The 27,243-nt window shown below is 38.2% G+C and overlaps 2 protein-coding genes across 6 annotated transcripts; both read right to left on the minus strand.

Moving 5' to 3' along the window:
- Positions 1-1,087: 1,087 nt before the first annotated feature.
- Positions 1,088-9,079, minus strand: LOC137174999 (transmembrane protein 184C-like). Of its 4 annotated transcripts, none has more exons than XM_067580605.1 (12): positions 8,899-9,079; positions 7,602-7,775; positions 7,148-7,278; positions 6,925-6,961; positions 6,344-6,549; positions 6,183-6,257; positions 4,827-4,920; positions 3,912-4,024; positions 3,721-3,820; positions 2,481-2,558; positions 2,291-2,384; positions 1,088-1,855 (listed from the first exon to the last, which is right to left on the minus strand). In XM_067580605.1, the coding sequence occupies exons 2-12, from the start codon at positions 7,716-7,718 to the stop codon at positions 1,581-1,583; spliced, it is 1,320 nt and encodes a 439-aa protein (XP_067436706.1). In that variant the 5' UTR covers positions 7,719-7,775; positions 8,899-9,079; the 3' UTR covers positions 1,088-1,580. The 4 variants fall into 4 exon arrangements, with proteins under 4 accessions (XP_067436706.1, XP_067436707.1, XP_067436710.1 ...); XM_067580606.1 differs by having other exon boundaries at positions 8,840-9,079; XM_067580609.1 differs by lacking the exon at positions 8,899-9,079 and adding an exon at positions 8,689-8,832.
- Positions 9,080-11,016: 1,937 nt separating this feature from the next.
- Positions 11,017-25,197, minus strand: LOC137174998 (endothelin receptor type B-like). Of its 2 annotated transcripts, XM_067580604.1 has the most exons (9): positions 24,962-25,197; positions 23,001-23,154; positions 22,251-22,940; positions 20,266-20,393; positions 19,319-19,517; positions 13,234-13,386; positions 12,991-13,124; positions 12,712-12,820; positions 11,017-11,635 (listed from the first exon to the last, which is right to left on the minus strand). In XM_067580604.1, the coding sequence occupies exons 3-9, from the start codon at positions 22,881-22,883 to the stop codon at positions 11,537-11,539; spliced, it is 1,455 nt and encodes a 484-aa protein (XP_067436705.1). In that variant the 5' UTR covers positions 22,884-22,940; positions 23,001-23,154; positions 24,962-25,197; the 3' UTR covers positions 11,017-11,536. The 2 variants fall into 2 exon arrangements, with proteins under 2 accessions (XP_067436705.1, XP_067436704.1); XM_067580603.1 differs by having other exon boundaries at positions 22,251-23,154.
- Positions 25,198-27,243: the final 2,046 nt, after the last annotated feature.

Consider the following 27,243-nt stretch of genomic DNA (forward strand, 5'->3'; position numbering starts at 1 on the left):
TTTACTCATGAATCAGAATTATGTAATTTTTTTATGATTAGTTATCACTATTGCACATAAAACACTTGAATTATGATTAACTTGGGTCTGTGAACCCAGTATGAATATTGTCACAGAACTAAAATAAAGTATTAAAAAAAAAAAAGATGAGTCTGCTGTGTTGTAATTTGTCATTGTGTAGCCAGACCTTCATTTTCTCAAAGCTCACAGAGGTTTGGAAAACATGTCTGAGTCACAACTTGGGTTAAAATCTTCATTGGTGGCATACAAGCATGTCTTATGTAACCAGGAAGTTATTTTTTATAAGTGGAAAACATTTCCACAGCTGATTGTTAAGATCAACTCTTCTGCAGTTCCTCTGAAGGCCACTAGATGCTGCTCCAGGACAGCTCTCACTGTACTGAAGTCAATGGAGAACCTTAATTTGCCTCTGGAAATATAGGATTCACATGATTATTGATTTACTCTCCATAATACGTTTTTCTACTCATGTGTCTCTCAGTGGTGATTTGAAAAAAAGAACCTGTTCAGGCTTACAAAGAGGAATATTGTGGTGTTGCCTTTATATTTATTCCCTAAATTGAGTTACATTGAGATTTTCTGGCTCTAGTAACTGACAAAGATGACAATGAGTGGTACATCGAACCCAAGCTTCAAAATGTCTCCTCAAGTGGTCTTCACAGATGTTACATCCATGTTTTTCTGTTGTTCGACTTGTCTCCTTCTTCCTCAGAGACGTGTTTTTGAAGACTTTGCCTGACTTTGTAATCGCTGGAGTGAAACTGTGCTGCGAATGATTAGTCGATCGACAACAAATTAATTCAAATTCTGGTAATCAAATAATCATAGTCAAAAAAAACCCTAAAATTTGATGATGTGAAGCTTTTCTGTGTCGTACATGATAGTAAACTGAATTTCTTTGGATTTTTGACTGTTGTTCGAGTAAAAACAAGACACTTGAGGATGTCACCCTGGGCTCAAGCATTTTTAACAATTTCCTGACATTTTATGGACAAAACAATTCATCGATGATGAAAATAATAATTAGTTGCAGTCCTGTACTTAAAGTAAGATGACAACAACACAGTTCCTGTTAATGACAGATGAGATGTAGATTTATTCTGGACCAGAAGAAAGTCAAGTCAAGAGTAGCTCAAGGACACTTCAGCACAGTTGGAGTGTAAAACCAAGAAAACAAACAACCTGCTTCCCCTTCTGATGAAAACACGAACTCTTCCTTCCTTTTCAACAGCTAGAGGTACATTTATCAAAATGACATCATTAGACATCAAAATACAGATTTCAAACACTTAAAACTCGATAATTATTTTAAAAATACCAAAGTTTCTCAACAAACATGGCTTTGACATCAGAGAGTGTAATCTCTTTCTCTTCTCTGCTTCCTTTGCTTCTTTTCCACAAATTTGAAGATGAGAGTTCAGTTCATGTTTATATTTTTATTCTGACTTTAATACAGAATCTGAGAGTGTCTTTGTCCACAGCCATGAAGCACATCAAGGGACGTAAATGAAGAGAAAAAGCCCCGCCCCTTGCTGTGTGCTCCTGGTGATGTCACCATGTTAATGGATGTCACCTGCCCGCGAAGGCGAGCCATCGCTGTCGTCCTCCCAGGACGAGGAGGTGAACCCCGCAGGAGCGGAGATGGAGTGTGGGGCGGGGGTGTGGCCGAGGCCTTGGTACCGCCCACTGGAGGAGGGGGAGGAGGGCATTGATGTGGCTGCCACGGCAACGGGGTCCTGGGAGCTTGCTGTGAGGAGGCCGGTGTGCTCGGTGTGTTCGGGTCGGGCTGCCGAACCAAAATACATCTTGTTGGGACGACCAAGAAACGTCCGACCTGACGGAGGGTTAGAGAGTGTTTACCACGGCTGCAGATATATATTCTCAAATCAGGCAGTGTGAATACTGCAGGACTGCAATGATTAGTCGATTAATTGATTAGTTGATCAACAAAAAATGAATCAGCAACTATTTTGATAATGGAATAATTGCTTTCTTCTTTTTGTTAAAGCAAAAATTCCAAATATTTGCAGGTTTGAACTTCTCAAATGTAAGAATTTGCTTTTATTTGTCATACATGACTGTTTTGGACTGTTGGTCGGACAAAAAAAGACATTTGAAGACGTCTCTTTGGGCTGTGGGAAATTGCTCCCATATTTACTGACATTTTACATGATTATTTGATGAATCTAGAATATAATTGACTATTTCATTAATCAATAAAGAAAATAATTGTTAGTTCCAGCCCTAGAATGCTGAGTCAGACACTCACCAACATGGCGAACCTGCTCTGTGACATCAGCTCTGATGTCAGAGAAATCCCACATGGCCAGAAAGCTGTCGAAACACGATCCCTCCTCTGCTTCCTGGATCGGCAGATAAATAAGTCATAGATGGATGGATGGATGGATGGATGGATAGATAGATAGATAGATAGATAGACAGATAGATAGATAGTTTACCTGTACGTAGGGCTTGTAGGTGAAGGTGTAGTGGTGAGCAATGGCAGCCAGGAACATTTCTATGCAGATGATGAAGTCCTGGATGAACAGAGGCAGAAGAAGTATTCACAACTATTCCTCAAAGAAAAGCACTAATACAACAATATAAAAATACTCCATTACAAGTAAAAGTTCAGCAAAATGTAGTTAAAGTATCAAGTAAAAGTACTGATTAATGGGAGATCTACGTTTTCACTTAAGCTATAGGGTTCTAGTATATAGTTGATGCGTGCTTCAATAAAACTCTGTAGTCATACTATGTTGTTCAAATACAAATATGAAACATGGTAGCGAAAACACAGAACATGCATGTTTAGCCAATTGAATACATTGAAATACAATTATTTACAAATTTTTCTCTGTTCCATATATAGAGAGGAGGGGAAAGAAGAAAAAAATAATCCAAACATTTGCATTTATTTTTTGGACTTTTCCCTTTGCTGTTTTGTGAAATATTGAATCATTTTCATCTCTTTGGGCCTCAAACAGTTAATGAAATGAAACTATACACCTGAAACACGACAAGGAGACGCAACTAGACACTGCTTTTTTGTCACAAACCAAAACTGCTGGTTTAATCTTATAAACTTCATATGTTATCATCATATCAATATGTTTTTATTAAAAGTTCTTAACCTGAAAAGTAAGTTAGATAAATGTAGTGGATTGAAAAGTACAATATCTCCCTCTGAAATGTAACGGAGTGGACGTATAAAAACAAATAAAATGGAAATACTGAAGTAGGTACAAGTACCTTAAAAATGGATTTAAGTACAGCTCTTGAGTAAATGTACTTAGTTACTTTTCACCTCTGTGGTTCGATTATTCAATCAGTTAATCAATCAATAACTGATTTTCAGTTGCAGAAACACCATAGCTACCAACAACAAGAATCTGATTTAAGCCAAATGACAGCATTTTATAAATGTCAGTGCCCTGATTCTGCATGTTTTTATAGACAACCAATGATCAGCTGAGTGTATTCCAGTGTGAAAAGATTGTTTCTTCTGTCTCTCAGAACAACATTTCTGTCTGAATTAAAGCTTTTGTGGTCTTTTCTTTTTGTTCTCTGCTGTCAAGGTGAGAAATTACAACTGCCAGAACTCCTCTGGCAGCCAACATGGCAGTGAATAAATCAAATGTCAAAGGTCGCATGACTGTGAGGCAGCCATTTGGTTTGTGTGTTTATAAACGTGTGTACCTGCAGTCCAGTGGCCACGGCCTCCACACTGTCCCAGTCCCAGGTGTGTTTGTCCGAGATCACACCGACCTTCACCAGGAACGCTATAAACACAGCTTGCCTGCAGAGTGACAAAGAGAGACAGAGAGATGAATACATCAGCACAGTTTCCCTCCCTCCTTTCCTCCCCCTCCCAGTCCATCCATCCTTACCAGAAGGAGACAAACACCACCAGTTTGACGCAGAGGAACTTGCCCACAGGCCTGATGGGAGTCAGCTCTTCTCTGAGAGATCGGTAGAGCAACACCAGGCAGTACATGGCAAACTGACGACAGAGAGAGAGAGACTCATTTACACTTCAACACATATGACACAAGCCAGCAGTACACATTAACGCCTATGAATGATAACATCCTGCAGGTCGATCAGGAACAATAATGTCACCAGAGTTTTGTCCAAAACTGTTGTATCTGTATGTTGGTTTTAATTAAAGTATGTCTTTTCAATTTGCAAGTGCTTTCCATGTTGGGACATGTTGTGAGTTGTGTGTCTCCATGTGGTATAGACAGCATTTTGCCCCTAGTGGTCAGAACATTTATTGCTTGTTTTGCTTCAACTGCCCCTAGTGGTCTTAAAGGTGCTTGCAGCTTTCCTTTTTATTAAAGGCTTTTTTTATTTTTTTATATTTATATTATTATTATTATTAATCTAGAATTGATTTTTATGCCACACTCCACCCATGGATGAGGGCATAAAAATCAATTCTAGGTTGATAATAATATTGGCACACACAACACAAGAGGAACAAACACAAAATAATAAGATGAGGACAACAACAATGACAAAGACAGAAATACTAAAAAACTTGAGCATCATCCCAGCAGGTGTTAACAAAATCATAGACAAACCAAAAAAATGAGTGAAGATGTTGGTTTGATTCAGTTTACTTGTTGAACTGAATCAAACTGAATTCAAAATTTGTTAAATTGTCTGTGAACTCTTTACGCTTTGAGTGTGGGGAAAAGTAACAGCTGGAAAGTGACAGCTGGGTTGGGGTTAGGACTAAGACATTAACATGACAATACAATACAATCCTCACAATCACAGTGTGCGTGATGCGTTTTTACCAGCTGTGATATGTTGTTAATTATGACCAGGTATGACCAGGCGTTTTTGAAGCTGAAATTGGCTTCATCATAAACCCCACAGAGCTGACAGATCCTGCAGACACAGACGGAAACAAAAAATCAAACATTCAGCTTCTTACACAACAGAAACTTCAACCTGTTACTGTGTTTTCAGATGACACCCCTTCTGTCAAATTTCTTTTGTATTATCATTACTATTATTATCATTATAATTACATCATTTTGCATTCACATATTTTTCATTTAGTCACCACTGTTAAATTCAAGGGCATTTAGTTTGTATGAGCCAATGCCTGGTCCTGACCTTTGACCTTCAAAACACAGCAAGTAACTACTGTTGTTTACTTTAGGAGAGCTGATGTGACTACACCATTATAGACAGTGCTATTAGCATACATGTTACCACAGGTCACATACAGTGTTATCACCATGGTTACAGTTAGCTACTTTGCTAACTATTATTATATGTTACCATGGTGTGATTAACATGCAGTGTTATCACTATAGTTACAGGTTACAGTGAGTACTGTGTGAAATACTATCACAGTAAACTACTTACAATGTTGTCACCATGGTTACAGTAGGAAAATTCTCAATCACCGTAGTTACAATGAGAATCTTACAACGCTGTGAACCTGGTTACAGTAAGAAACGTACAGTCACGTCACCATGGTTACGGTAAGAAACATAGAGTGGTGTTACCATGGTTACAGTAGGAAATATGCAGAGCTGTCACCATGGTTACAGTAGGACACAGACAGTGGTGTTACCATGGTTATAGTAGGAAACTCCCAGAGCAGTCACCATGGTTACAGTAAGAAACTTGCAAAGTTGACACCATGGTTACAGTAGGAAACATACAGTGATGTCACCATGGTTACAGTAGGAAACCTTCAGTGGTGTCACCATGGTTACAAAAGGAAACATACAGTGGTGTTGCATGGTTGCAGTAGGAAACTTGCAGAGCAGTTACCATGGTTACAGTAAGAAACTTGCAAAGCTGTCACCATGGTTACAGTAGGAAACATACAGTGGTGTCACCATGGTTACAGTAGGAAACCTTCAGTGGTGTCACAATGCTTACAATAGGAAACATACAGTGGTTTTACCATGGTTACAGTACAAAACTTGCAGAGCAGTCACCATGGTTACAGTAAGAAACTTGCAAAGCTGTCACCATGGTCACAATGAGAAACTTACAGTGGTGTCACCTTGGTTACGTAGGATACCTACAGTGGTGTCACCTTGGTTACGGTGGGAAACATACAGTGGTGTCAACGTGGTTACAGTGACAAACCCATGGTGGTGTTACCTTGGTCACAGAAGGAAACTTACAATGCTATCACCGTGGTAACTGGTCTGACCACAGTGTACTGGAGGACTCCCAGCTTACACCTGAACAGCAGCACTCTAACAGAGAAAGAGGAACGTTTTAGTATCCATACATACATACATCAGTCCATCATATACTGTGTCCCCACTGGTGTATATCTTACTCTCCCATGGGCCATGGGGGGCAGCAGCAGAGCGGGGGCAGGTGGGGCTGCTGCTGTTGGACCTCCAGCATGAGCACCAGGCTGGGGTACTGGTTACTGAGGAAGTTCAGCAGGAACACCAGGAAGTTGTAGATGACATAGGCCTCGTAGCACTCCCTGCACGTGTCCACGTAGATGGCCAGGTTAGGATAACGCAGAGCCAGCCACTGGAGAGGGGAGGAGGAAGAAGTGATAGGATGTAGAGAGAGATGAAGGAGGGGACGTAAACAGGATTATTTTTAATATGTAGTCATGATAAAACATTAATAAAAGATTTTGTTCAGGCCAAGATTATACAAAGTCATAAGAAAGAAAGATCAAGTACCAAAGATCATTTCATTAACTGTAATGGAGTTAAGTGATATCAGACTGTAAAAGAAGAAAACAGTCAAAAACACAGAAGTGTGTGTGTTTCTGTGTAACTCGATGACTGGTCTTGTGACATCGTCCCATCGTCTCCAATTAAGTCCTGTTGCCATGGCTACGTAGTGGAACTCCTCTGTGTGTGTGTTTGTGTGTGAATGTGTGTAATAATGACTCACACTGTCCAAACTGTAAATTGGCACCATCCATAGTATCCTGCAGGAGAAAGATAGAGAGTGCGTCATCTTATGTAACCAATATACTTAAATTGTTAAAGCTGTGGTGCAAACTCGCTGTGTGTTTTGGCCAAAAGAACCCAACAATGAGTCTTCTTTTCTTTCCTTATTGAGGTGAAAAAATCCTTTAAACTAACTTAAAGAGTGTGAGTGTGTGTGTCTCCACCTGATGATTGGTTTCTGCAGCTCAGGCTGTGTGTAGTGAACCATATGCTGCAGAATCCCCCAAAGTGAAATTGGGATTGTCAGAAAGACAAAGACGCCGGCTATGAACCAGGCTTTACTGTGAGTCCCAACCTGGCAGAGAGAGAGACAGAAAGACATGAACCCTAACAGCCTAAAAGTAGCCTAAATCAAAATGTAACATCCAACTTTGCACATTTACTCAAGTACTGTATTTAAGTGCAATTTTGAGGTACTTGTACTTTACTTTAGTAGTTCCACTTGATGCTACTTTATACCTCCAGTCCACAACATTTCAGAGGGAAACATTGTACTGTCTACTCCACTACATTTACAACTACATTTTGCTGTTAATATTTACATTGCTGTATTGGTACTTTTACTTACGTAAAGGATCTGATCTTCCAACACTGCAAATTTGTAAGACAGAAGTGTACCTTGTCTTTCTGCAGCTCCCAGATGCAGAGCGGCAGCACGGCCACCAGCAGAAGAGCATAGAGAACCAGAACCAGCGGGCGAATCCACCTCCTCCACTCTGCACACGTACACGGCATGATGGCTGCTTTACCCTCAGCGTCGACTACAGGCACATCCTAAACCACAGGCCACACCTGAGGAACAACGAGACAGATTATGTGTAATTGATGACACATCTTTTCTTTTATCTTCCATTTTTTCTCACTTTTAACAAGGTACAGTATCCATGTTTCATTGAACACAAGCTCTTAAACCTGTGGTGGGGTTTGAATGAATGGGTAAAACTGATGAATAAACAGTCAGGGTAGAGAGACAAGTTGTCCAGATTTGTTTGGTTTGATCAATCTAGTTCTTTCAAAGTCTTTAACACAAAATAACCAAAACATTCTTTGGATTTTACAAAATTTAGCACAAACCAACCAACCAGAGGTACAACGACTTGTTTTTTTTAAATTCCTGTCGAAGTTGACGCATCCGAATAAGAAAAATATTGGACCATTACCACCCACTGTAATAAAATATAATAATAATATATTTTTAAAGGATAATTCTAGACATATATTTTTATGGACTGTGATTAAATAAAAAATGTGTCTGCATCTATGAAAGTGGAAGCTAGCATCACTAGCTAACATATTACATGTTTCCATTCAAGTAAATTGAATTTGGTGGAATAGCCTATACTGTGTTCAAAAACAATAGCCCAGTTCACATTAGTCTATAAAATGTGAAATTACACAGTTTTAAATATTATTCCTTATTTTTTTTATCCATGAAAGTTGAATAGTTAGACTTGAGTTAACTGCTAGCTAGTTTTACAGGAATTATGCTACTGAATCATCAAACATTACAGTATAATGTATGTGGCAGTAAAAACACATATATTTAGGTCCTATATTACATCTATAATATTATAATTAATATATTAAAAAAATATTATATTATTCTCTCAATAATTACCATAAAGTGCAGTAGGTCACGATAAACATATCAATAAACAGTACAGACCAGATCATAGAAATATGACAGTGTATTTTTCGGACATACATATGAAGATTTGTCATTTTTATCTGCCAGGTCGTCAAAATATGTGGTTGCAGGAATAAAATAGCTAAAATACGATGAGATAAATGTTGAATGGTAGCAGAGCTGAAGATGACGGTTGGCCTGTTTTCGTCTCCTGTCCTGTTTCTGTTACCAGGCAACGCATCTCCTCCGCCCAACCGCACACCGCCAACTGACGTTTGATCCGCTCACCGGCTGATCACCGGCCCCGATGATCGATCACACCGATCCGTTTAATCCGTCACCGTAGGCCGAACAACACACAGCCGATCCGCCGGCGTCAGGGTGCTGCAGCAGTCCGTGTTTGTCCTCCTGTTTCCCCGTGTTGACGCGCTCACGTCACCGGGAGGAATCTCAACCATCTCTCTCTCCATCAGTCACGTGTTTGGAGGAAAAGCGGCACAAATTTAATTATCTTAATCTAATGATATTTTAATCCACATTCAGGCCATACTGCTCACTCAGAAATACTTTTTTGACATCGTTTGCATTTTTCATATCCTATTTATTTTACATTTTCTGTAACTTTTATTTCGTGACACGAACGTGTAAATGCTTCTTCATAGCCCACACAGTCCTACAGTGATGGAGAGTAACTAAGTACATTTACTCACGTACTGTACTTTTAAGTACAATTTTGAGGTACTTGTACTTTACTTGAGTATTTCCATGTGATGCTACTTTATACTTCCACTCCATTACATTTCAGAGGGAAATATTGTACTTTCTACTCCACTACATTTATTTGACAGCTTTAGTTACTTTTCAGATGAAGATTTGACACAATGGATAATATAACAAGCTTTTAAAATACAACACATTGTTAAAGATGAAACCAGTGGTTTCCAACCTTTTTGGCTTTTGATGTCTTACAAAAAGCAGTGTGTAGTCGGGGTCACATTTCACATGTCTATGAGTTGTTAACAGCTCCACCAAATAGTGATTTTTCCCTCCAAACTTCTCACATGCTTTCATTTCAATAAATGTTCAAATGATCCAATATTTCAGCAAAAATCAAAGATTAGAGAAAAAGTCCAAAAACTGAGAAGAGATTTGTGTATCAGAACTTTGTTTTTTCTTCTTTCCTCTCCCATTAATCGTCTCACGACCCCTCAGATTTATCTGCTGACCCTTTGGAGGGGCCCGACCCCTAGGTTGGGAACCACTGGACTAAACTAGCTAACTGTATATAAAGTAGTGTAAACTAGCTCCACCTCCAGCAGCTACAACAATAACATGCTGCTCTAACACTGATGCTTCACTATTAATAATCTAATGATGTCATATATAATAATATATCAGTCAGAGGGACCAAACCACTACTTTTACTGCAATACTTTAACTACATCAAGCTCATAATACTTATGTACTTTTACTGTAATAGGATTTTTCATGCAGGACTTTTACTCGTAATGGAGTATTTTTACATTGATGTATTGATACTTTTACTTAAGTAAAGGATCTGAATACTTCTTCCACCACTGCAGTTCTAGCAGATGAATAGTGAAGATAGATTACACTATAACACTATAACAAAAACCACAATATAAGCAACATTTACAGAGACAAACACCATATCTTGAGGCTCTATTGTAGAGGGATCCTGAATTACAGCAAACATATTGTATACAATCCTCCTGTAATGACAGTTTATTACAATCCAAAGGAGTAGGCTGTCCAAAAAAAAAAATCCAAATTAATAGTCAAAAAAGCTGTATCGAGCCAAATTACATAAGACTTTTGGATTTTTTTTAGAGGTGCACCTTAACAATAATGACCTAGTAATACACCCACAGTATACTTGAATTATAGGCAACTAACAGAAAAAATAAACACAACTCATCTTTTAGACAGCAAAAAATATTCACAATTTGTCAACAATTATCTTATATAATTATTTATTTACAGCAGTTTTACAGTATATTATGATGACCTTTGGCTCTTACATCTCCTCCTCCTCCAGCTGGACCATCAACAGAGGGAAGTGTGCAGACAAGGACACAGGTTTATCAGGTTGTTTACGTTTCAGCTGAACCACAGTTCAATACAACTTTGGCCCAGACGAAAATCTCAACAACAATTGGATGTATTGGCATTGTGAGCATGTTAACATGGTGATGTAAGCATTTAGTTCAAAGCGTAGCTGTGGAGTCTGTAGAGAGCTTCAGCTGGAAACCATATGACCATGTGTGTGTGTGTGTGTTTACAACAGCTCTTAATTGTGGGCAGCGTACTGGAAAATTAATAAAAGATAATTTGATTTAGCTCTCAAGTTTAAAGTGTGTGCAATTTAGTCGACTGAGGCAGAAACATCATCAGTATTTTGTTTATTCTGTCAACAGCTTCGTGTTTATTTTGGCATGTAATACACATTTCAGTCACTAGAGGCTACTAGTGAGGCTTTAAACTTCAGACTTATTTTTATTTCTTTACAGGTAGAGTTGTAATTTTACATATAAAACATAATAATAAATACACAACGTGGCCAAAAGTAAGTGGACAGCTGAACATTAAGCCCATGCACAGACCATATAGTGTACAATATATCACTATAAAATAATTTGCACTTAATAAAAATACATTTATATTTAGAACTGCATAAATACACCATGAAAAGGTAAAAATGATTGATATAGAGGTGTTTATCAGCCGTTTCACACACACACAATGTCTCGCTCCATCTTTTTGTCTTCTCTCCCAAACACAACAATGTCTCTTTCAGCGTCTGCGTCAGACGTCCTCGTTGTTTGAACTGCTGATTGCAGATGAGGGCGACTCTCTGTCTCTCTCACTCACTCACTCTCTCTCTCTCTCTCTCTCTCACTCTCACTCAGTGGTCAGTGTGTTTGTATTGCTGGCTCGTCCCATGGTGGAGAGGCAGCATACTGTTAGAGAGAGAGCCAGAATAACACCAACAACACAGACAGGACTGGAGAGAGAGACAGAGAGAGAGACAGAGAGAAAGAGGGAGAGGCAGTTTGATTAAAGGGGTACTCCAGCTATTTAGTATGGCACTTCTATAAAGTTTGTCGACTCACAAGAGACAGATTTAAAAAGAATGGTTGAAAGTGATGCTGCAGAGGTCAAGATATCCTATCATTTAGTCTCTAGTATATACTGTATATTAAACTCTATATACACCATATCCTACAATTCCCATAATGCAACCTAATACTGTCATTTCAAAGAGTGCCACAATGTTACATGACTCATGACATGAAATATCTGGCTCTTTGGTAAAAAGTTGAAGGTACAAGACTGAGGACATAAAAACTTCCGGGTAGAAGTTAACTACGACTCCCAGCTGCAACAACTAAGCATTTGAATCCATTAATGATGCCAAAATGAAGGACAAAACATGATTTCTCAGAAACAAAGTTGAAATAATTGAAACTGGTGGTTATAACATAAACCTATAGGGTTGTTACATTATCCATGAGAGTCCTGTGTTACTATGTTAAGTAATATTGAAGATATGTTTAAAAAAAATTAATGGAAATAAGGAGAGACACTTCCCCTCCCACCTAGCAACTCGATTTGACCCTCCCTTTCTGGTAAATCCTCATGTACCACATCCGCAGCAACGCAGGCTTTAAAGGCTCTAAATTTGTAATCTGAGCCCAAGCTGTCCTTGCTGACACCACTATGACATCATCAGGGTTATTTTCTCAGACTTTATTAAGCTCCTTTAGAGCCCCAGAATACACATACATGAGTAAACTGACCTTTTAAAGTCAGTGGAGTGCCCCTTTAACCCAACACGTCACTGCTCACTTCCCGCAAGTCTTTTATCAAAGGTCACAACCTTTCTATGTTTAGATGTCTGAACTACCCTTTCTACCCTCACAAACTCTGCAATCTTGATAGAGTCTTCCTCTCTGTGTCTGTTGTATCTATATCTCATGCCCTCTGACCCAGTGACCTTGTTGTGATGTCACACTGACTGGGGGAAAAGCAGAGACTCTTAGCTCTTTACTATCCTCAACACTGTAGTTGCGTTTTTACCTTGAAGCAGTTTTTGAACTTCTTGGAGACGAAGTAGAGGATTATGGGGTTGATGCAGGAGTTGATGGTTGCCATGTTGATGCTGAAGTAGTCCAGCACCAAGAGGAAACTACAACAAGAACACATAACTTTAAAAACTGAAGGAAGAGAAGACAACAACAGTGAAAATACAAAGAGTAAAAGTGAAATAAAGGATTATTAAGATGATTTGTAAACTGCAAACAGAGAAGAGATGACAATCACAAAAACTACGAGAGAGGAAAAGTGTAGGACACGTACTTTAACAGGTCGCAGCGGTGTGCATCATTGGATTTGTAGGCGGTCCACTTCAGCAAGCGACTCAGATGGAGCGGAAACCAGCACAGAGCAAAGATCAACACCAGGCAGAACACAGCTTTAGCTACTTCTCTACGCTGTGGAGAGAAATTTGCCTCAGAAACATGCTTGTGTAACATCGTCATCTCAAATCATGCTCCTCATATCCTACCATATGTACTTGTGTGTTTGTGTTTGTATGTGCACCTGTTTGAGGTGTTCACTCAGTGCGATCCTCAGACTTCCTTTCTGATGTCTGAGCATCTCACCGGTCATCAGGCTGTAAAAAACAACAGAACAGGCCAGAGGAACGCAGAAGTAGAAGCCAAACAGCCACCAGTCCTTTGCATCCCGGTAAAACTGGAACACAAAGAAACACACTTTCAGAGAGATGTTTTTTTACCTTTTTAATTTTTATTTAACCTTTATTTAACCAGGAAAAGTTTCATTGCATCCTGGCCAAGACAGGCAGCAGCACAATTAACAGGGTTGCAGACATAAAAAAAACATGTAACAATTTACAATGAAAGTAAAGAATAAATTAAAGAATCACAAAATATCAAAAATATTCATCAATATTCATCATAAATCATCAACATCAGGGATCAAACAGGGGCAATGTGAGTCAGTCAAAACATCTACAGCCACATGTGCTTCCAGGTCATTTAGAATTACTTTAAAGTAGCGCAGTGCCCGTTCAAAACGTTCCTGTTGGGAACAGGCCGATTGCTTTGTCTCTGGCTGCCACTTCAGCACATTAAAAAACTTAATACAGTCGATGTGAGGTGTGAATGAGTATATACACCAACAACATGAAAGAAACTAACATTCTATTATAGACAGATGATATAAATAATAGGCTAAGTACTCTGATAGCAAATACGTGTTGTTTTATCATTTCAAATAAAATTAGGGCTGCACTTAAAAATAAAATAATGTGCATCCTAAAATAAAGTCATACTGGGCTCTTAGATTGTTCCTATTTTCTGTGCCTTCAGTTTGGATTTGAGCGGGTATATTTGCTCCAAAGATTTGTGCTTTGTCTGTAGTTGTGCTTCACAATCGCCACGGTCTCAGAGCAGATGAGACAAACTGGTTTTGAACTGCCCGTGGAAAGTATTTGCTCTGTTTTACGTGCTGAACTACAGTCACTGTGTATTAGGCTCTGAGCACTTCTAAAATGCAAGTGACCTATGCTCAACAATGTACCTGAATGCCTCCCGTGTAGTGACTCGCTACTGATGTGCTAAACGTGCTGTTAATGCTACACTTTCTGTCTAGACACTGGGTAAAAGTCACTGGTCTATCTGACATACTGCAGTCAGTTGGCCCTGGAGTTCTGCCCTGACCCTGCACAGAGCGAAGGGGCTCACTGATAGCTGGTTTATTCAAAGTTTATTAATATTAAATGTATTGCATGTCCAAATTGCACCAAATTCGACACCACACTCCCTTTGTTCCCCAGCAATGCACCCACCAAGTGTGAGTCGATCAGTTGAACGATTCAAGAGGTACGCCGAAGACATACAGACAAACATTCCTTCCTTTAGTAGATAGATGCATTCAGTGACACCACCTCCTGAAAATTCAGGTAATTTTGCAATTGATTCCAAGCAGAGGGAACAGCATACTTAAATGAAAGCCTGTTTGTAAAGTACTGCCTATGGCCTGTTCAGTGTTATGTTTTCGATTGTTGTGTGTGTATGTTAGGGATGTGCAGAGAGCCCAGTATTTGTATTTGTATCTGTTTGTATCTGATTATTGCTTTGCACTTTGCATTTATTGCCTATTTTTTACAACCTAACTTTGTGGAAAGGAGAAGGGGAACAACAGGTTATGGAGGGTCCCTTGGAAACACTTCACTTGTGTCAGTAGTTCAGCTCTATCTCTGGGGAACACACACAACTCCGGGAGTGATGTCCAAATAAGGAAATGTGCGTCATGTAGCAGGTGGATGTGACTCCCCTCGTTGAGACCTGCTGTGTTTGACATGTTTTTTTTTGTTCTTTTCTTTCAAAGAAATTTTCAAATATTTGTATGAAACAAATATTCATAAAAAGCACACTATTTGTGCTTCGCCAAATAACGTATTTGTATTCAGGCACACCCCTAGTGTGTGTGTGTGTGTGTTTGTGTGTGTGATGTAATGTTCAAGTGCCTTGTTCTATTGCTACCCATATAGCATGGCTGTGGCTCAGTCAACAATGAATCATCATCTATGCTTCACTATCTCCATAGGGAAATGATATCATGTCTCCCCATCCGCCTCCCCTCTCTGTAACCAGGAAGTCCCTTAAGATTGAAATCTCTTTTCCAAGGGAGACCTGACTAAGGCAGCACACCAGTTTCAGTTTAAGTAGAAAATAAATCACAACAGATAGGGATTACATACATCAAACACACAAGGAAGAGACTAAATCCAGCTCAAATAAGGCAGTTGCAATTCTGTTACATGGATTTTTAACATGGCTATAAATTGTTCTTTATATTATATATGACATCATTAGATTATTAATAGTGAAGCATCAGTGTTAGAGCAGCATGTTACTGTTATAGCTGCTGGAGGCGGAGCTAGTTTGAGCCACTTTATATACAGTTAGACCATAAATGAGCGTAAAACAGCTGTCAGCAAGAAACAGAAAGTTGTTGTTGTTTACTTTTCCACTGCAGCATAACTAATCTGTTTCGGTAATAGTTTTGCCAATGAGCCATTGTTGGATGTTTACTTTTTTCTAAAAAAAAAAAAAAGACAAAAATATTATTTTCTACCTTTTCTTTTTTTCCCTGCTGTACCGTATTCTTGCAGATAGTCACGATCCTTACTCAGCATGGAAACAACATCAGAGCTAATGTGCGCTCATGCAAGGTGCCAGGAGTAAACAGCATAGCTCGGAGCTCCTTTTATTTATACAGGGACTTTACTGTGGAACAGCCTTCCATTTAGCATCAAACTGTCAGAATCCAGAGGGGTTTTTAGCGGTCAGGTCTAGGCTCATCTCTGGAGTAAGATGACCAGTTAGGTTGTGTGCATATATTGTGTTTTTTCATTATTTATTATTTGTAAAATGCTTTAGGATGTACTGATTGTGACTAAAAGTTTCATGTCTGTTGTTTTTATATTGAGGTTGTCTTTGAATTTTTGTTGCTTATTGTTTTAGAGGATTCTGTGGATAGTATGTGTTACTGTCTGCCCTGTTTCTCTGACATCGGGGACCATGTTGGAAACAAGTGTTCTCACTTTTACATATTATCCCTTGGATTCATTGTCTTCTATATTCATAAAATCAATCAATCAATCAATCAATCAATCAATCAATCAATCAACCAATCAACCAATCAATCAATCTATAAATAAGAATATGCCAATGGTTAAGTCTACAGGTGGACAAGACAGACCATACAACCCGAGCATACAAAGAGGAATGGCGAGTAAGGGCTTTAAAATTTGTAATGAACCTCAGTGCTCCATGGTAGACTGTATTCAGCACGTGTAGGCATGTTTATAACATCGCCATAATCCAGCACAGACATAAAGTTGGCAGCAACAACTCTACTTTTGGCCTCAAAGGAAAAGCAAGACTTGTTTCTAAAGTTAAGACCCAATTTCAAATGTTCTTAACTATCTAAACAACAGGCTGTTTTGTAACAGTTTAACAGCTTCTTGGCACTCAACAACTGTTTTGATGTTTTCAAGTCAAGATTTACAACACACCACAGCACTGAGATTGCTCTTGTGAAGGTCTTGAATGACGTCCACTTAAACACAGACAGTGCCAAAATGTCAGTCTTGGTATTACCAGATCTCAGTGATGCATTTGACACAGTTGACCACAACATACTGTTAGACAGGCTGGAAAACTGGCTGGGTTTCTACTACTTAAAGGACAGGGACTACTTTGTATCGACTGGTAACTACACATCTGAGCATACAAACATGACATGTAGAGTTCCCCAAGGCTCCATTCTGGGGCCTCTTCTGTTCAACATCTACATGCTCCCACTTACTCAGATGATGGAAAACAACCTCTCTAAACTCTCTTACAATCTAATGCAATCCAACACAACGGTTCTGCCATAAAGTCTTCTTTTATGAAGCTTACACATTTTCAGTTTTTGTTGACATTGTTAGAAAGGTAATAATTCTACCTAACTTTATTATTAAGGTTGTAGTGGGTCATGGTGGTGTACTGGAGAGAATTATATTGAGTGTTCCTATTATTTAAGTGTTGCTGATATTTCGTCCATCCTATTAATATAAATGAGGGTGGCAAAATATTGTAGAGAACCCAACTTTAATTTTATACTATCTGGTTTGCACAAGTTATCATTCTATGTGAACAAGATTAAAAAATAAATAATCTTGTAGGATTTCTGGGGCTCCAGAGAACACTGAAAAAACTTTGAAGGTTTCTAAAGGCAAAATAACTTTCACAACATTTCCCCATAATGGAAAGATTTTTTTTTTTTTAATTTTACATTCTAGAACCCCTATAAAGGTACATACATATTGTAGTACAGCACAACATGTCTTACTAATTCTAGAATTCTTCTGACATTCTAGAACCCTCAAAAATTCTTGAGTATCATATTGCAATCTAAAGCTTTTCTAAACGTGGCAGAACCCTCAACCCCCTTAACAACCCTCATAAAAATATTTAAAACACTGTAACTTTCACTGGACGTGGTAGAACCCTCTTGTATTATTGTAGATGCATATTATCAAGAACCACTTTTTGCTCCTTTAACTCAACTGCCTTGTTACAACAGGGTTTAATATCAATATTCAAAAAATATATAAATCCAAAATTTTTTTTTGAAAAGGCCATGTTTAAAGACTGATAGCAGGTTAGCAGACCCAGATTGAGATGTGAGTGTCTGGGTTGAGTGTGTTTAGCCAAGTCATGACCTGGAGACATAAACAGGAAATTATGCTTCAAACTATCTGAGTTACAGGGACTTCGCCCTGAAACACAACAAAAAAGAGATTGCGGAAATGGGCCTAAGAGTACATTTATTTTCCCTAGAGAGACCATCCATCATCTAGATAAGATGAGATCAAGCCCCCAGTGTACCCTATGCCTTTACTCATGACCTATTACGTTATATTACTGAGAGTCATCTTACGGGAATTAATTGTTTAAATTTAACTTGTTATAGAACTTTCTGTCATGGAAATTCAAATTTAGATCATGCACGAAACTGTTGAAACTAACATAGTATGCCTTAATATAAACTAGGCCAACTTCAAAATTTAATTTATATATTTATTCATGGTTGTCAAACAACAAAAGCTGCACCACAGCGAAGGGGCCATACTAAATGAAAGTAATGTGATGATGTTACGCAAGGTTTTTGAAAGGGTTGTTCTTTCCCAACAACTTTTTTGCCACTGAGAGTTTAATTTCAGTTCTTTGGTTATACATTTCTAAATAATTTATTTTTTGTTTTCTTAAAAGTGTCCTTAAAATGGTTCTACTTTAGAATTGTTGGAGCAGTGATTCCCAACCAGGGTACCTGTACCCCAGGGGGCTCTTCTTAAAGAAATGGAGGAAAATTGCTGAAAAATTAGCTAAAAGCAATGAATAAATAGCTGAAAGAGTTCACAAAAGCTTACAAATAAATAGCTGAAATTGTTACCTAAAGTAAAGGATAAACAATTCAACTTTTTAGCTAATAGTAAAGGATAAACTGTTGAAATAGTTAGTTAAAATTAATGGACAAATGGTTGAAACATTCCGTTTCTACCACTGCATTTGGTAGTAGAAAACTTGACAAAACTGACCAAATACTGACAGCTCTGTTATACTCTATGAACATTAAAATTGAACATTATTGTAACAATATCCACTTGTAATTAATTGTGTTATGAAATGTCCTGTTTAGAATCTATGCAAATGGACACATTTGGAACATGTTGGGTGGGGTCGTTAAAGGGGTGCTTGAGGTTATCTGACAAGGCTGTGGTGGTGCATCTGACAAAAAAGGTTGTCAGTCTCTGTTAGAGCATGGCAGAGCTCGAGAAAAACCCAATAAAGGTTCCTTGAAACACCATAACAGGTTCTGCAGTGATCCAAGCCTGAAGCCCTCTAGTTCTGTATTAAACCTGTAGGGAGGTTTATAGAAGCTGGTGCGGCTGCCACCCACAACTCTGCTCATTAGCTCTGTGTACAGAGCACAAGATATCCATCAACACATAAACACATACATGTTGTATACACTCTCCCTTCCCTCTCCTGCCCACATGCAAACAGACACTTCCGGTCACATTCTGTAAACACACACATACACTCACAATCATGAAAGGTGTCTTGGGCTGCAACATGCAGGTCATCATGGTAACGTTCTTGTAGTCGAAGGTGACCATGTTGAAGCCGATGGCCTCGGGCACCGCCAGCACCGCGGACAGCAGCCAGATCGCCACGATCTCCACCGCCGTAACGGTGGGAACACCTGTGCCCTGCACTCGTGACCAAGACGCCACTGCACGATACCTGAGTACAAGGGCATTGATTTTAGTTTATTTTATCACAAGAAATTGTCAGTTCAAGGAAACAGGTCACTTGTTAAAATGAATGCTTTTATGGTTTTTGCAGAAGTAGCACAATTGTCACATGTAAACATGACTAGATCATATCTAATTGGATGCAAATGTATTTATCAAGTTTTCAAGTAAAACACACCAACCAGCAAAATAATGTTTGGTTTGTTCTTTTACTGTACAAATTTTTTGGTCCAACTGATCTAATAGCACACATGGTTCTAACTCGTATATGTTATGTGCTCATGCAGAATTGTTGAAAGCAAACAAATTGTCACTAAGTAGGCTCTATTACAAAATATAATTATTAGTATTATTAGTATTATTTTCAGTAAACAAAAAGAATTTCTAAATAACTGATCAAAGACCTCACTTGAGAATAACGGTAAGTCTAAAGCCCAAAAAGCTAGGACTAATAATTGATTACAGCTTAAAGAACACATTGATTATGTCAAAACCTTCTCATATGTTCCCTGTAGGCTGTGTGGTTCATATCCTTTTAATTTGTGATTTAAAGTTTGACATTGTGTTTCATGTTTTTAATGCATTATGTAAAGCACTTTGAATTTCCTTTGTGCATGAAATGTGCTACACAAACTAAATTGAGGGTCAAGGCTTGGTTTTAGGCTAAAGGTTAGAACTAAGTTTGGGTTATGGTTATGATTAAGGGCCAGGGAATACTAATTACAGGTGTGAGTTACCTGTCCACACTCAGGGCACACAGGTTGAGGACGGTGATGCCGACTGAAGCTTTCTGCAGGAAGGGAAACAGCTTACAGAGGAAGAGGCCAACTGCACTGTCTGCAAACGGCCACCGCATGGCCAGGAGCTGCACACACGCACACACACACACACACATACACACACAGCATTATCAGATTAACATAATATCACAGTGGCTGCATGTGTGTTATCAGTGTCAGCGTGTGTTTGGTGTGTTATCACAGTCAGTAGGATATTTTGGTGCTTTTATCAGTGCAACACTCAACCTCCAGAGTGAGACACACAACACACACAGCCAACATGGGGATGTGTTGTGTACCCATAATGCATTTCTGCTCCTCTGCAACCCAGTAACCTCTACATCCCAGTCCTATTGAGAGGTTAAACTAGAAAAAGTGCAGCTGGTAGTGATGGTAAATAAAAAAGAAAAAAAAAAACATTTATCATAATTAAAATATATAGATAATATATAGAGAGAGCTTGTATTTATCTTATAGTATCCAGTTTAGGGATGAGATTGAGTGACACACTTAACTGACTTTATTATCAAATGTTTAACTCTTTAGCCAGTGGTGGACTGTAACATAGTACATGTACTCAAGTACTCTGCCAACTTTGAGGTACTTGCACTTTACTAGAGTATTTCCATTTTATGCTAGAGTACTTTATACTTCAAAGGAAATATTCTACTTTTTACTCCACTACATTTATTTGACAGCTACAGTATAGTTATTGGTTACTTTTCTGATTAAGATTTTACATAAATAAACATATTCTACTCATATATCATTAAATACAACACATTGTTTAATCATTGGTTTCCAACTTTTTCGTCTTTTGAACTCTCAAAAAACAACAGCGCGATTTCACAAATAGTGATTTTACTTCCAAACTTCTCACTCAGTTTCATTTAAATAATTGTTAAAGGCCAAAAGAGATCCAATATCCAGTAATGATCCAATATTTCACAAAACAAAAAATAAATTCTGTCCAGACTCCAAAAAATGAATACAAATTATTTCTTATTTTTTCCTCTCCCATTAATCATCTCACGACCCTTGAGATTTATCTGGTGACCTTTGGAGGGGCCCGACCCCTAGGTTGGAGACCACTGGACTAAACTAGCTAACTGTATATAAAGTAGTGTAAACTAGCTCCACCTCCAGCAACTACAACAGTAACATGCTGCTCTAACACTGATGCTTCACTATTAATAATCTAATGATGTCATATATAATAATATATCAGTCAGAGGGACCAAACCACTACTTTTACTGCAATACTTTAACTACATCAAGCTCATAATACTTATGTACTTTTACTGCAATACCTTAACTACATCAAGCTCATAATACTTATGTACTTTTACTGCAATACTTTAACTACATTTTACTGCTAATACTTATTTTACTGAAGTAGGATTTTTTATGTAGGATTTTTACTCGTAATGGAGTATTTTCACATTGCTGTATTGGTACTTTTACTTAAGTAAAGGATCTGAATACTTCTTCCACCACTGCAGTTATAGTGGGTAAATAGTAAAGATAGATTATACTGTAACACTGTAACAAAAACCACAATATAAGCTAAATTTACAGAGACAAACACCATATCTTGAGACCCTATTGTAGGGGGACCACGAGTTATAGCAAACATATTGTATACAATCCTCCTGTAACGACAGTTTATTACAATCCAAAGTAGTGGGCTGTCCAAACAAATGTAATCCAAAGGACAAAGGTCCAAATTAATGGTCAAAAAAGATGTATCGAGGACTTTGACTTAGTGTTTTTGCATTCCTGTATTGGTACTTTTACTTAAGTAAAGGATCTGAGTACACCAGCTCAGGTATCAGTGAATAAACAAAGATATCTGAAGTGAGAAACATCTAAACAAACAAATATGTAAATATAACATTTGAATACCTAATCCTAACCCTAACATTAACGACATACTAAAGTACCTTGTAGACGTTGATTGGAATGTCGATGGCGATGTAGATCAAGTCTCCCAGAGCCAGGCTCGCTATCAGAGCATTGGGTCCATTCCTCATGCTTTTGTTTTGGCAGATAATCCTCAGCAGGGTGGCGTTTCCTATGATCCCCACAGCAAATATCAAACAGGACAGCACCACGTTGATGTACTTGAAGGCTGTCTTGATTGATGTGGCCTGCACGCAGCTAGGGAGCCTTTCCGAGTGCTTACGGACTGTCATGGAGGAGTTGGAGGAAGACGAGTGAGGTTTTCTTTCATGTTTGTGTTTCAACTCAAATGCGTGTTTTGACTTTCTTGGTTCGTGCTCCAGAGAGGACAGGGGTTTGTTCACTGTCTCTTGCACCAGATGTGGCTCTCGCTCTAAGATCCTTGCTAATATTGGTGGGTCGGTGCCATAGAAACCAGGCAGGTCTGGCATCATCAGATCTGATAGAGACGGCTCAGATGAAATGTTACTGTGGCAACCAACTGGATTGGAAAACAATGTCAAACACCAAACTACCAGGAGCAAGGTAAACATCCCAGGTATGGAGGGAACTCTGGAACCCATTCTGGATCTCACTGTGATTCCTGAATCCACTGCTTTGACCCCAGAAACCATCAGAGACTACTGAACCAATTCCTGAACCAAATGTAAATCTAGAGTCCACTCTGGAACCTGCTGTGTTTCTGGAACTTGGTTTTATTACAGAATTGATTCCGAAACCAGTTCTAGAACCTGCTCTGATTCCAGAACCTGTTGTAAAATGCCACAGCTGTGACTCCAGAATCAGTTTGCAAATAAGTTCTAGAGGCTCTAGATGTTCTCAGGGTTGACGTCAAGAGTGGACCAGAAGGTGTTCAAGGTTCTTGGATGAATTTGGTGCGAAAATCTGGAAAGCAAGATGCAAATGAAGCAGGTGATTGATTAGCAAGCACAGATTGAAAGGATGACTAATAACACTGTTACCAATTATACCAGTTTTTCCTTTTTAATGTTTAAAAACTGAGGTTAAAAATATTGTCAGTTGACCTTTTAATCCATTATCCACTCAGTGGACATCGCGGAAAGTCAGTTTTCTAAATGTGTCCATGAGATGATTTAAGTTGTCTTGTTTATGTAACCAGATGCCATTTTTCAGCTGTGTGAGTGCAGGTTTTCACCTAAAAAATATTTAACACGCTTTCAAACAGAGAAGGGAATTTAAAATGGCTACAACAGCTTTTGATTGAAATGTAAACCCACATACACACAGCTCACTGTGGCACATGTGTGGACACCACTGACTTTAAGTGAGTAAAATTTTCCTCAGGACTCCATCAGATCTTTCATGACATCTTGAGTCATGGAGTCAAAAAGTGCATTTTTGTTGTGCCAGTTTTAGAAATCAATGCCTCTGGTTTCCATGTGTCTGATCTTCATTTCTTACAGTATATGCAGAGTTGGTTCATGTCGGTGTTGGGTTTATACATGTCAGAGGTCTGAACTGAATTTGCCTCTCTGAATTCTAGACGCCTTTAAAGAAATGCTACACTAAAAAACACAACACTTAACACTAAAACTTTTTTCTACTTCCTCTACTTCTCAGTAACTGATTTTTGGTTCCTTGGGGATGGGAGACAAACTGTAAACATTGGAAAATTATCACCTCATTAAGTTAATACACTACATCCAGTGCAAATGCATAACTTGTTAGCCAACAGTTGCTTATTTCCACATCCAGCAGTTACGGAGCAAAATCATTATTCATTTGGAGTCATGTTTCTGTCCACCTGGTAAACATAAGTCCAATATTCACTCTCTTTCAGCTCTGTTTTTGTTCTCTACCAACTCCTGAGGGAAATATCTGACTCTTTAGCTGCTAAATGCTCCACTATGTTCACCAGCTAGTCTACAGCTAACTGTTTCTGTTTGCTGTTTGGTGCTGAGCAGATAGTGTACAGTAGATTTGTCAGAGCTTTTTTCACAGAAAGCAGTGCTATGAGAGCACTGAGAGTGAACCAAAACAAAGAAAGAAAGAAACATTGATTAAAACAGCTTTAAACCAGCAGCTCCACTAGTTTGAACTCATAAATGGTCTTGTAACAAACTCAAACCTTGGACTAATTGGACTGTAGATCGTTAAATCTTTTTATCTTTTTATCTGTTTATTTGGAAGGAATGTCGGGAGCAGTGGGCCAACAGTCCACAACCCAAAGATATCCAGTCTACCATCATAGAGGACTAAAGAAACCAGAAAACATTCACATATGAAAAGCTGAAATCAGAGAATCATTTCCTAAAGAATGACTCCCAATGATTAGTCAAAATAGTTGACGATTCTTTTAATAATTGGCAACTAGTTGTCTAATCATTGCAGCTCTAGTTTTGATTACAGCTGAACAAAGTATTTATGTCTCATCTAATTGTCATTTTCCTTACTGTAAAAACTAAAGCACATAATAAACTAAACTTTTTGTGAAACTTCACAGTCCAACCACATAGTTCAACTGAAAAAAATGGGCTTAAAGTAAATATTTTCGGATATGGATTCTGCACAATTTCTTAAAGCAATGCCTGTTAAATATGGTCTCATTCAAACATAGAGCAACAATTCTCAGTCTTTTGGAAATAAATTCCTCCTCTTCAAAATTCAAAATTGCATCTGGATGAAATATTAAAGCAACAAGAGAAAAATATATATATATAAAAAATCTCACCTGTTTGTGTCTCTTTGTCTCCTTCTGTGGCTCTTAGTTAAATGAAAAGCTTCAGAAATTTTAGCTACAGTGTGAAAAAGAAGAAGAGGATGAATAAGAGAAGAGTGTGCTCTGTTCGGTTGAGACAAAACTAATAAAGTCAGACTTTCTCTCTCTGATAGTTGTGTCTCCCCCTCCTTCTCCTCTTCATTTCCTCTTTCTCCTCCCTCCAATATCTTCTCTCTCTCTCATTGGGTGTCTCTTCACACCTTCTCTCCTCTTCTCGTCTTCTCTGCTCCTTCTCTCCCTCCTCTGTTGTCTTTTGTCACCTCCTCTCCTTTCTTTCCTCCCTCCTCTTCTCGTCTTTCAGTCGGTAACAGTGGAACATCTCATAAACACTCTGACATACAGCGATAGTTAGTTTTAACCTGTTTTTCCCACTTAAGGATTTGTTGATAAAAAAAACAATGTTGTGGAAATTAAGGCAGTAAAATTTAATACTGTGTTTGAACGGCAAATTGGACTTTATTGGAGTGTTTGAACTGAAGTGATGCCAGACTCCAGATTCAGTTTATTACACCACCAAGTCCCCCTCTCTATCAGAGTTTATTGTTCACCTCTGAAACCATTTCCTTACTTTCTGATTTAAATGTATTTTAACAAGGAATTAATTTCTTTACTGTCGGTTTCATACAGTTCCACCATTTAGTTAAATGTCTCAGTCATCAAAGTGACATTTTATTTGTTTTTGATTAGTTTTTGTGAAAAGGTCACCCATTTTTGCAAGAATAGGGCCTTAGATATCTGAGGATGATTGGAGTGATATATGGGGAAAGCCAGACCTCGACTTCCAACTCAAGATCCAGATGAGAGGTCTGTTAGAGGAACATGATATGATATTTTGTGACTCCAACTCTTGAAATTTATACAAAGTGGTTCTCAGGGACAGTGATCTCATTAAAATACTTTTGGCAGCTATTAAGAAAGCGATCACACAGAAATGGTGGCAGGCAAACCCTCCAACAATGGACGACTGGGCTGCAACTACCAATGAAATAAACTGTTTGGAGAAATTGACCTTTACCTAAATGACCTTTACCTATGATATGATCAGCATTTAAAATACCAGAAAATATGTAGAGCTGCAATGATCAGTCAATTATTCAATTATTTGCTAACCATTTTTAAGAAAAAAATGTCCAAATTTCTTTATTCCAGCTTCTCAAATGTGAATATTTTCTAGTTTCTTTACTCTTCTATGACAGTAAACTGATTATTTTTGGGTTGTGAATGAAACAAGACATTTGAAGATGTCATCTTGGGCTTTGGGAAACAATGATCAATATTTCTCACCATTTTCTGACATTTATTGATCAGACAAGTGAATTGACAGATTAATCAATGATGAAAATAATCGTTAGTTGCATAAAACATGGTGCTTATAAGATGTAAGCCATTACATATGTCATTGAAAGACCCTGTTCCTGTATATGTATTATGTTGCTCATGTCAGCCTGATCTTTTTACCCGAAAATATCAATTCAAAAAAAGTTTGTAGGGTACAGAAAACATTCTGAAAACAATGGTTTAACATTTACAGGGGTTAAAATATATTCCTTTACAATATTATTAAACCTGCAATAACTAATGTTTTGGACACTTGGGGCCAGCTGTAAACACAACACTGACATGTGATTTCACTTTTGAAACAGGAAATTGTCACATTGTTTCTCTTACAAATGAAAAGTTGATTTTTCAACAATAAGATGCACCGTTGCTCAACTGACTACACACAGGAGTTCTGCTGCTGCAGTCTTACTTGGTCTGGTATGACCACCTTTTGTTGGCTAATGTTAGCTTATGTTAGCTAACCTTAAGTAGATTTTTCAATATAACAGACATTATTCAGTAGAATCTCTAGTTATGTTATTATTATAGTAGATCTTAGCATTTAGCAAGTTAAATAGGGTCACTTTAAATTAATTTGTTCAACTTGTTAGCCAACAGTTGCTTATTTCCACATCCAGCAGTTATGGAGCAACATTATCATTCATTTGGAGTCGTGTTTCTGTCCACCAGTCCACCTAGCTGGCTCTTTGGCTGCTAAATGCTCCACTATATTCACCAGCTAGTCTACACCTAACTGTGTCTGTTTGCTGTTTGGTGCTGAGCACGTAGTGTACAGTGGCTTTTTACAGCTTTTTTCTGAAAACAGCTGCCTGCTGTGGTCCAAAACGACACTATGAGAGCGCTGAGAGTGAATCAACACAGTAAAGTTGCAGCCAAACAGCTAAAACATGAGC

The sequence above is a fragment of the Thunnus thynnus genome, chromosome 22 (assembly GCF_963924715.1).
Source record: "Thunnus thynnus chromosome 22, fThuThy2.1, whole genome shotgun sequence".
NCBI classification, from domain to species: domain Eukaryota; kingdom Metazoa; phylum Chordata; class Actinopteri; order Scombriformes; family Scombridae; genus Thunnus; species Thunnus thynnus.